Source organism: Cicer arietinum, chromosome 1 (assembly GCF_000331145.2).
Source record: "Cicer arietinum cultivar CDC Frontier isolate Library 1 chromosome 1, Cicar.CDCFrontier_v2.0, whole genome shotgun sequence".
NCBI lineage: Eukaryota > Viridiplantae > Streptophyta > Magnoliopsida > Fabales > Fabaceae > Cicer > Cicer arietinum.
The window spans coordinates 8,295,616-8,308,333 of NC_021160.2; the positions used below are offsets into that span (position 1 = coordinate 8,295,616).

Here is a 12,718-nt window from a genome sequence, read left to right on the forward strand (position 1 = left end):
ATGTAATATAAATTGATAATTTTAAAATAGAAATTAGACATGTAAAAATTTAAAGGAAGAATTTTTCTCTGGTAGTTTTTATGTTTATATAAATAGATGATAAAATAATAAAATTTGAAGAAGAAATAAAGATAGGAAAAAATATATTGAAAAAATAAATGATATTAACTAAATACAAAAAAGTACGAGAGACAAAAAAATGAAAAGAAAATATAAAGTAATAAAATATGAATAAAAAAATAAGGAAGATGTTGCACGATTTGAAGAAGGTGAATTGACAATTTTATCCTTAAAATAATAGAAAGAAAAATTAGAGGAAATTATATATTTAATTTCTTGGTGGTAGTTTCAAATCTTATATATATATATAGAATATACACACCAAGAATAAATAATCCAATTAATTTCCCCCCTTTATGCAAGGTGTAAACTTCCACACTTCCATTTCAACACAATGCAAAGTATATACCACCTAGGAAGGACGCCACCAAAATAACATTTAAAAAGAAAAAAAAAAAAAAAACTTTACACCCTTGTATTGGAAGCAAACAAAGTTTAGAATCCTCATAGACAGTTATTGTAGTTGTCTGAAAAAGTCAATGCGGTTGTCTCCAAGCCTTAGAGAGTAGGTGAGTTTCTTATATTCATCCCAAGTGAATGGTTTGAAGAGAAGGGAAGGCCTGTTTGGTGTAACCATAACTGAGGGAGCAACAATGCATGCATTAAGTGGTGGACCCCCAAAATATGCTACCGACATTCTACACTTGTTTGAGTTCGTCACTGCCCTATGTCTCACGCTCACAAATCTTTCATTTGTCATAACCTATTCACAACACATTTCGAATATAATTCATAAATCAATCTATTCCACTTTTTAAACATCTCTTATGTTGCGGTTGTCTATAACATGTTATTATGTCCATCTTTTGCATGAATTAAAAGTATTATATTGGAACAAGAGTATATGTATTAGAAACAAGGCAAGAATTAATGAATATCATCTGAATTATTATTATTGTGAAATTGAAATGTTAACAAAAATAAATCTGACTTGTATATATGGTGTAAGAAAACCCATATGATTAATTGTAAAAACAGAAAAATATTCGAGTCCTAATAAGTCTCTAACAACCTACAACATTTTGATCAATACTAACTCAAATTAAGGGAAGGTCTAAGTATTATCTAATACCCTCCCACAAGCTGGATCACATATATCAATTAAGGTCAGCTTGGAAATAAAAGAATGGAATGGACTTGGATCTAATGTTTTAGTAAAAATGTCGATCAACTGTTGAGATGATTTGATAGGAAGAAGATGAAACAACTTTTGATGAAGTTTTTTAACGGACCAAGTGACAATCAAGCTCGATGTGCTTGGTACGTTCATCAAATGAGGAGTTAGCCATTATATGCCTTGTTGATTGACTATCGCAATATAGTATAGCAGGATTGACAAAATCAATTTCCAGATCAGTGAGTAAATAAGTCAGCCACTGTATTTCACATACTGCAATGGCCATACTCCAAGACATATGCAAAACCCTCTTACTGATCTGCGTGTATCAGGGCAGGTTTCCCGGTCTAAGTGAGAAAATGGCTTTAGTTGGAGGGCAGAATTTGCAGACATAAAAATGTCAAATGCTTGAGAAGATTTGAGATATTTCAATACTCTTATAGCTGCCTCACAGTGAGTGTTTGAAGAGAATTCATATGTTTATTGAGTTGTTGTACATAAAAACTGATATTTGGCCTTGTGTTTGTTAGGTAAATGAGTTTGTCGATTAGTCGTCGATATATGGATGGATCTTGCAAATGAGTACCATTGGTGTTGCTGAGTTTATTGTCTTTCATCATTGGAGTATTGACAGAAGCATAAACTCTATAAGAGTCTAAAACACCAGTGAAATGAGATGTATCGAGGATGTAGAGAATATTAATGAGGTCCACATTCCCAATCATCCTCTTGGTATATCCATATCCTGAATTTCACAAAAATTGTGTGAGAACACCAATTTTCAATTAAAATTTTGAGTTAATTTTGAAATGGATATAAGATTGAAATGAAATTGAAGAATAAGCAAAACATCTTTAAGGTAACAAGAAGAATTGAAAGAAATAGTGACATAAAAGTGTGCATACAGACTACTTCCATTAGGAAAAATAATGGAAACATGAGCAATCTATTTGATAGTTGAAAAAGCTTTAATGTTAGGGCACACATGATCCGATGCACCAGAGTCCAATATCCATATGCTCTGAGGTTGGTAAATGTTACCTGTCTTGGAAATACTAGAAACCACATGAGGGTTATGAACGACTCCATGATCCTTGTTAGTGGATGAGTTAGAACCTATATCCTTAGAAAATTTTAGCAAATTGACCAAGAACTGATAATCTTCCTTTATGAGTGAGTCATTAACAAAAGAATTTCCAAGCTGTGATTTTTTCCCATCACTAGATGATTCATTGCTGAGTTGAGTCTTGGATTTGTAACCGGGAGGAAATCCATGTTTAAAATAGCAGTTTTCAACAGTGTGATTAGTTTTGTTGCAATGACTACATAACATTTGTCTTTTGTCATGACTTCTACCTTTGGGTTGACTATTATGACCTTTTGGAGGATTAGAATTACCAGAATTTACAGAGAAAAAAAATAGTAGAGTCCGAAGAAGTGATACTAGAATCAGAATTAGGGTTAGGACTCATAGTAGGAGTTGGGTCTTGTTGGACAACAGGGGAATAGGCTTTGCTCAATGATGGTAAATGGTCTATGAAGAGAATTTGTATTGGGACATTATTGTATTTGTCTTTGCTTCTTCTAACAATGCATCAATCACTAGACTTTATTTGTGAATAAATGGTAGGTCGATTGATATGGTTATGTTTAGTTTTTAACTTTTTTTTTCTTTCAATATAGCTTCTCACATTTAACATTTATTATGATTAGATAAACTTTATTACTATATTGTCTTTTATATGAAATTTAAGTGATATTTATAAAATTAGTTTCTAATTAAGATGAGATATTTCTTTATTTGTAAATCCATTTCAAATTTTATCTTTATTTAATGTAAAATTTGGATTTTTCTCAATGATTTATTAACATAACTTTTTTTTGTACTACAATATTTTTATGATTATATTTAAATTCAAAACTTCTAATTAAATTAGAAAATACTTTTAATATCTCATCCAAATTTTTTATCATAAGTGTAGGACATGTCATCAGTCTTTATTTGAATATATAAGCAGCTCCATGTCCCTACACATTGAGCCTAAGAAATTGAAAACAAAAATATAAAACATATATATATACCTGAAGAAGATCACCCACATTAACACAAAAAGCAGATGGGTGAGGAGTAACTGGGTTCCACATACCATCTTGAAGAGAAATTTGAAGTCCAGCAACATCATTAGATCTGAGTATAGTAATAATCTGAGGGTCAGAATGCTCTCCAAAGCCAACTCTATTACTAAGTATAGGAGGAATAGGAGGGTAGTGATTGAGCCTAAGGAGTGAGTCATTGTGAACATGTCTGATAAATCTGCTGAAAATGGATGTATCATGGACCCCCAATCCCTCTGCTATTAGCTCCAATATCTTACATGCCAGCTCCTTCACACCTTTTGTGTATGCACTCACAGTGGAGCTGTCAATCACACACTACCAATTACATGATATAAATAAGACTAAATATTGGGAACTGGGTAACATCAAGTTCAAATATATTTTATACAATTTCATTGTCTAAATTGGAAATATATTAGTCAAATTGATTTTTTGTTTTGATAAATTAATATTTTTTTAAAATTATACAATATTAATGAAAATATTTTTTAATTAATTTTTATTGTTTTTTAATTAAAGAAATTGATTTTCATTGTTAGATAATATAATGTACGTAAATTAAATATTTAACTTATTCAAGTTAATTTCGTATCGTACAAAAACTAATTTAACAATAATTAGTAAATTGATAATTGTAATTATTGATTGTATTTTTTTATTAGATCCCAAGTTTATTATTACATTAATTTATAATGAGTTGCCATTAACATGGAATCAATATTACATATGACATGTTCACTTAAAGTGACTAGACATAACCTTTAACGGTCAAAAGTTATTGAATTTCATCGTTTGCAAAAATAAATTATTTTAGTGGATAAATGTAAAATTATTGAATGAATACTAATAAGTCATAAGGTGCGTAGTTAAACTAGTGGGGGTAAATGTTCCATGTTTTAAAATTTTAGATTTAAATTTAAAATATAATATTTAACTTAAATAATAATGTTTTGTCAATTAAATTAAGTATTACAGATCATTGAAAGGAAGTAGGCATGACAAAGTGGTACGGTGGGAGTGGTCTTTGCCTCTTTCACCTACATACTAGCAGGAAAAAAATCATTTTTGGATTCATTTTTTATAAGGTGTGAAATTTAAATTTTTATCTAACGGCAGTCGTACTTATTCGTATATATAAAATAATAAATTTAAAAATAATATTATTATAATTAATATAATAAAGTAATTATTATTATATAATAATAAAATTAAAAAATATTAAAGTTATATATTTTTAAATAAAGAGAATTATAATTTTTAATATTTAAAAAATAATAAATATATTAAATATGTTTATGAATATAAAAATAATAATAATAATACTAACAAAACATTAATTGGTAATGCAAATCAGATGGAACGGTACTTATCCCTCAAGTATTGAATTCTAAAAGGCAAAAACTCATTTGTCAGACAAAAACTCTTTATTTTCTACGGAGATGAAGGAGGGGTTAGAAAATCGCAGTGCCGATAACGGTAATGACAGAAGTGTTACAAATGGGATAGATACCAAAACTTGATACCCATTCTCATTTTCTGTTTTTAATTTTAGAAAAAAATCTATATTCTTAAATACTCTAAATCAAATTGAATTTTTCCGCAAAAGTTCAAAAGAAGTCAAATAGATATCAGTGCATATATAAGTTATAAGTTATGTTGCCTTCACTAATCAGTAAGGGGAAGGGGAACTAATAATGTAAAGGATGTAAACTCCCATATAAGAGAAATTGTTAAGTGAATGCATGTTTTGTAGAAATATTAGTAAAATAATGCATAGAAATTTCAAAACCGTAGCCAAACACTTTAGTCCTTATGTCTTGAGGATGTGTTGACTTATACTCAATATTTCAACTTGTAACATGTGTATTTAATATCTAAATTTATATAATTTATAATTTAAATAAATATTTTAGAGTATTGTAAATAATAACTAATTAATTTGATTACGTCAACATAAAATAGTTGGAATATTAAGTCAATTATACGATTTTTTTACATTTTATTTACATATAAAGATAATAAATACATATTGTAACAAAGTAACTTAACAAATGAACTAAATTAATTGATATATTACATAACTCTACTCTTTAACAATGAATGTTGTTTTAATAAAAAAAATATTTAAAAAAATGTTATTTTCAATTTAAATGTAATTTTATTTATTTATTTTCAGTTATATAACTTTAATTATCGTTACATGTAATTTACTATAAATGTTAGTTGTATTTTATATTTATACTAATAAAAAAACATCCAAATACTAATTTTCAAAGATAAATGTTGAAAAATATTTTTAGAACATTTGTTAATTAAAATTTTAATATAATAATAAAATATTGGAACTTGTATATTCCTCTATATTTGAAATTATAAAAAAACTCAAGAATAATATTAACAACACATCTTTTGTCACAAACTTTCTTTGATCAACTAAAATACACATGAATTGCACTAAATATACATGGAACCTATATATTTTAATGGAACATTTATAAATTCTAATAAAAAATAAAGTATACTAGAAAATATGTGTTAAAATAATTTCACCACCCTCCTCAAAATTTAAACTTTCAACTCAACAATTCTTTTAAATAATGCAAAAAGCTAATGTGTGTCATAAAAACATATATTAATAATTTAAATACATAAATTTTATCTTTAAAGTTGTATTTTTAATTTTTTAAACATTATACTTTTTATTAAAAAATAAATTACTTCTAACATCCTTAACATATAATTTAAAGGCATGTCTAACTTAAATAAACGGCCTAAATTACATTTTTGACTATATAGAATATTTTTAAATTTCACATTAGTTTCTGAAGTTTTATTTTAGTTCTTTAAGTCTTAAATCTTATACATTTGAATTTTTTAAATTATTTACTTTTTGTTTTATTTTCATAAATTATATATATATATATATATATATTATATTTTGATTGTTTAAGTTGCAATGTTATGAGATAATATTTAAAAAATTAACTTACATAATTAATTGAAAATAATTAAAAAAAATTATTATTTATAATTTAAAATACCAAAATAAAATGAATAAAATTTAATATCTGAAAATAAAAACTAAAAATAACATGAAAAGAAGAGTGCAAATTAAATAAATTGATAGACAATAGCCACTTTAGTGATTCCAATTCCCAGAGCAACCTAACAAGTAACAATGAAGTGAAAGTAAGGTGGCAGCAGGATGGGTTTTAACCCTGCACTGAAAACCTATGTCACTACCTCCAATCAATCTCACTCTGCTTGACCAGACTCTTCACTGCCACTCTCTGCTCTATTTCATTTCTGCTTTTCGTTATTTTCGCAACAAATTTATCTCATAACTAACTTTTATAACCTTTTCCCGAATTTCATTATAACTCATTGAAAAAATAATATAGTTCAATTATTTTAAGACAGAAAAATATATTAATTATTCATTTTAAAATCATTGTTGGATATAATAATTTTATGTAAACTAAAATAATAGCAAATTATATAAAAATATATTTTTTTAATAAATTAATTTAATTATTCACTGATGTATTGTATTTTTTATAAATATAAAATGAAAAAATAATAAATTAAAAATATTTTTTAATTAAATGATAAGAAAAATATTAATTAAAATAAAAGTAAATATTTTTTTAAGAAAAATAATTATTTTAAGAGAGAAGATTCAATAATTTTTCGAAATTCAAAAAAGAATAATAAATATTAATTTATTTTTTATTTATTTTGACATAACATAGATGTTAAAAGCTACCTTTTTTTATATTTGATTTCTTTTTTTTTTCAAATTACTTATAACGATGAGTAAATTTCAATAATAGTAAAAAAATTAAATTAATTACTACTGCATAACAATAATACGATATGAATAAAAAATTTATAAAATTAAAGTGATGTTGATAGATATTTTTAGAATATTTAAAAATGATTAAAAAAATTGGATTACAAAAGTATACTCTAACTAAATGTTGAAGTTTCAAAATATTAAATATATAACTTGAATATGATATTTTTGTATTTAAATGTTTAATAAGTGTTTTAAACTATTTATTAACATTTCTTTTAAATTAAAGTATGAGAAAGGAAAACATGAAAGTCTGACATAAATCTGAATCCAGCCTCTCTTGCGTCTCCTAGGAAATAGGAATACCTCATCTTTTTCCATAGTTGCGATAGCCATATGGTTGGTTGCAAAATGTCACGTGCACACGCAATATTTTCGTTGATATATTATTTTTTATCAAGGAAATAAATTAATAAACATGGATGTGTTCAGTTTTAATTTTTTTTTAATTTTATTTTTCAATATTTAAGATTTGGAAAAATATTAACATATCTTTTAAGTTTTTTTCATAACAAAAGTTGTAAAAATATTTATTAAAAAATTAAATAATGAAATATTATATAAAACAAGTAAAATTTTAAAATTTTAAAAATAAAACACACACTTTATAATATAATTTTAAATTTTTTTTTTTGAATTTGAAATATAACAAGTCTATTTAAAATACTTGTTAACATTTATCATATTTTTTTATGATAAAAAATGTGATGAATTGAATTTTAAATCGTATTAATGAAATATAAAAAACAAATATAAAAGTTTTTGTGAATTACTTTTTTAACCTCACAATACATATCATTTACATAAAAATTATTTTAAAATAAAAATTATTTATTATTATATTTTATATTAATAATAATCAGACATAAATTAATAATTAATATGTGTAGATCTGTAAAATTATTTTTTCTTTTTTCATAATTATTATATTTATTAAAATAACTTTTCTTTCCAAAATATCATATAAAATATAAGTCAACTACTTCTTCTATACTTATTCCTTTGGTTGCTTTTTCTCACTATATATCTTTTCTTTTCTTTTTTATTAGTTTTCTTTTGACTTGACATATCAGATACTTTTTTGTGAATAGACATGATTATTATGAGCGTACAACACTTTTTATTGCATTATTATGATAGAATCAATTATTAAAAATATGATTGCACAAGACATGTATTCATCGTGGTTATAAAAATGTTTTATATTTATAAATAATGACCATTATCTATTTTTTTTATGAAATATAATTGAAGTGAAAGGAAATAAGAGAAAGATTTGACATAAGATATAATTGTGTGAAGTTATTTTATTCTGACTCTATATATTTTTTCTTTAATAAAAAGTGTCGATTACATTTTATTTAATAATTTAATATAAACAATAAATTTAATTAATTTAATTATTATTTATATATATATATATATATATATATATTAATAATTAAATACATTAAATTTAGTAAAATATAAAATTAATAACTATAATATATACTTGTATTTCTTTAAAAACTTATTATATATTTATTTAAAATTAATTAATAAATATTAAATAGTTAAAATTTTATTATAATTAGTAAAATTGATTTATATTAAATTGTTTCGATTAAACATCAAATATGCTGTGGAGTCCAGAAGGTGAGAACCGAAAAATCCTTTATCACATAAATAAATGTTAAGAAAGTTGAGTTAAAAGAAAATAGATTTAATTATAATTTTAATCTTTTTATTTTTATTAATTTATATAATTAATTTTTTTATTTTATAAGTCTACATTTTTAGTTAATTTTTTAATTTTTTAATTAAAAAGTGATGACGTGATCTGTTTTACATAACATGACATATGATAATATAATATAAATTGATTAAGACGTATGAAATTAAAGTAAAACGTCGCAAAAACTTAAATTTCAACTTCATATTTTATTTTATTTTTTAATTTAATTAATACATATACATAGTTTAATATTATAGAATTGTATGTCAAATCGTTAAAAATATATTAAATCATTATTTTTTAATTTAAAAATATAAAATAGAGAAAAATTATCGACTTTTAAAATAAAAGAATTATTTCCATAAATTAATATTAATAAAAGAACTAAAAGTGCAATTAAATTAAGAAAAAAATATAACATGGTGATGTTTTTTGGTCACGGACTCTAGTAATCCAAAATCACACCGGCTAATCAAAACTTGTTAAACCATACTGAAATTTGCTACAGTAAGCAAATATCAAAGTCATATCACTACAGTCAACAAGTCAAAACTCAAAATGGTACAACATAATTTATTAATTCGTGTAATAACAGTATAACTGCAATAAATTCGAGTCCAAATATTTTTTGGCAAAGGCAGGTGAGTTCAAATATAAATTAATTAGCAAAATTATTAACAACTGATGATTTTATTTAATGTAATGTAAAATTAATACTAAGTAAAAAATATTTTTCTATATCCTCGGATATGAATATTTTAAAGGTACGGTGATGTATAATAAAGTAATGGTATTGTAATATATAATCTTACATAAAATAAAATAATTTAATATTTTATGAAAAGTAAAATATGATTTTTATTATAAATTATATTATATTTGTATTTTATTTAGTATTTTAATAATATTATTGCATATAATATGTGAGAAGTTTTTTCCCAATTGTAAACTTTTTTTCATTAAAAAGCATATATCATTTCATAAATAATTTTTTAATTTTTTAATAAAAAAAGAAACCGTGAAATATCGTAATAAAATAGTCATCACAAACTAAGTTGACATTATTAACTTAAACCGAGAGAAACACCGCACTAAAATATATTAAATAAAAATAGCATGTGTCTAATAGTATTATTTCCCCTTTTCACCTACACATTAACCATTGGGAAGCGTGTGGTTTTTTTCACGAGACAGTTATCATTCTAGAAAACAATGTTATATCCCTGATTTACCCTCCTCAACCTCATTACTACAGTACTATTTAAGGACCACAACTCCACAAGCAATATACTGTTCTGTAAAGAATGGTTGGAAGTTCTATAATTTATAGAAAGAATTACAATAAAACTCTAACCATTAGTCAAGTTAAGAAAATTAGTTGATCACATCTATTTTATGTGGTCTCAACAAAAAATTAGATTTATTGTTTAAATAAAACATCAATAATTAATAAATTCATTAATCGAAAATACAAAAAGAATAAATTAAATAATAGGAATTTTAACAATCATTAAATAGAAGAGAAATCCGTTATTTAACAATCATTGTAAAAAAATTAAATTAATTTTGTTTATAATTCATTTTAAAAGGAAAATATCTCATAATCCTAAATGTTTACGCTGTTTTTTTTTATAGCCATTTACTCTATAGTCCTAATTTTTTTCCCTTGATTTTTTATTTATATATATATATATATATATATATATATATATATATATTTATAGTTATAACATTTTGTCTATTAATAACTTTATTTCAGTTACGTCACAATACTAATTACAACATCTCCCACTTTTGTTTTACGGTTTTCCCTTTTTTTTCTTCTTCTTTTTACACCCCCCAATGGTCCCCAATGACATGTGAGACAATCTTTACTCTTCACTCATTGTTCTTTGTTAGTCAGATACAACTCATAAAAGAAGGTACGTAGATAGTATCAAGTGAGTCGTTATGATTCATTGCTGAGAACAGTTTAAGCTGGCAAGAACCTACACGCATGGTCCATAAAATAAATTCCCTATTAAGGTAATATAGATTTTATATGATAGAATTAATAAGAATTTTTTTTATATACTTAAAACCGTAATGCATTGGACATGGTCATAAAATTTTTATTGGTGTTTTATTTTGTATTCGTTTATAATTTTTAGTAATAAATTTAAATTTAACTATCACATGGTTTAATGGGAACAAAAAAAAATTACAATCGACATTATACCCCAATTTTGTTTAGAGAAATTTATGTGAATATGGTATGCATTTTTCATTAATATATATATTTCTTTTTTGTATATATAATTATATTGTCATGACCTTGTCACCGCTAAACGGTAATTCCTTCGGAATAGGACATAAATAAAAGTATAAGTTATAAAAATTTAATGTATTTAATTTAAATTTCTGATGAAATATGTTTTTGTTTTCAATTTAATTTTGTTTTATATTTTATTTTGTTACACCGGAGTTTATATGTCATTGTTTCATGACAGTATAGTAAGCCAAACATGCAATAAATGCAAAAGATTTGGACAATGACATATTTGAAAGAAAATAAAATATACAATTAACGTTACATACCTGAAATTGGATGGATCATTAGGAATTGAAGGAACATTGGCATTGAGAAGAAGGTATTCCACTTCACCCATGTCTCCATTGAATCCTATGTTCTTGCATCCATAACCAAAAGGATTATCAAGTGCAACTAATTTCTTTTCTTCCATTGGTTTAGCAAAGAAATCAAAACCTTCTTTTTCCATTTTGGATATGATGTCATGAGGGACACCATGGTTAATAACATTGAAAAAACCATATTCTTCACAAGCTTTCACAATGAGTTTCATTACCATTGATTTTTCAGATGATAGGTCTATCATTGGTAGGTCAATAGGTAGAATCTTTTCCCCTAACATCGAATTTGGGGAAGCCACCACCATTTGATGTTCCTCTCTAAGGAAATAAAAAGTGTGAAAGAGTATGAGAGATGGGATAGGTTAATGTGTTAGTAGATTGTGGTTTATTATTTATAGGAGAAAATTTAGAGAAGAGGGAGAGGGAAAAAGAGAGGATATGTAAAAGATGATGAACGAATGAAAGTAAGGTAGGGAATTGCAAACAAAATAATGGAAATTTATACACAAACAAAAGACATGAGAGATAAAAAATATGAAATAGAGTTGTAGCTTTTTTTTTATGACAAAAAGAGTGAGTTGTACCTTCAAGAAACTAAAGTGAAATTAAAATATAAAATATGATAATGAGAATCCACCATTTTGCGTATACCGACAATACATCACATTAAATTCTATACTTATTCTTCTTTCTGTTCTTTGTTATGATGAAATATATATTTATTGTGTCTTACTATGTTAGGAATAAAAATTTAATACTGACTAATATAGTATAAAATTTAAAATGATAATTTATAATTGTAATGATAATTTATTTAAATGATAATTTTTATAATTGTTATGATGATTTATTTAAATGATAATTGTTACGATAATTTAAATGTAAACTATAAATTTTATAACTGTTATGATTACATATTTAAAAAAATATAGTTAAATACAATATTTTTATTTATATAATGATATAACATTATTTTTATTATAGTATAAAAATATAATATGAATTTAATTATTTTAAATTTATTTAATGATACAACAATATTTTTACATAGTATTTATTGTTCTTTGGCTGATATACTTCCTCCTCCGTTCCTAACTTTTTTAGAATTTGAACACACATATTAAAAAATAATAAAGTTCGATAAATCTAGACCTTTTATTTT

General features: G+C 24.2%; 1 protein-coding gene across 1 annotated transcript; it reads right to left on the reverse strand.

Moving 5' to 3' along the window:
- Window positions 1-387: 387 nt before the first annotated feature.
- LOC101510182 (gibberellin 2-beta-dioxygenase 2-like) lies at window positions 388-12,035 on the reverse strand. The gene is made up of 3 exons (XM_004486519.4): window positions 11,503-12,035; window positions 3,320-3,656; window positions 388-823 (listed from the first exon to the last, which is right to left on the reverse strand). The coding sequence occupies exons 1-3, from the start codon at window positions 11,859-11,861 to the stop codon at window positions 575-577; spliced, it is 945 nt and encodes a 314-aa protein (XP_004486576.1). The 5' UTR covers window positions 11,862-12,035; the 3' UTR covers window positions 388-574.
- Window positions 12,036-12,718: the final 683 nt, after the last annotated feature.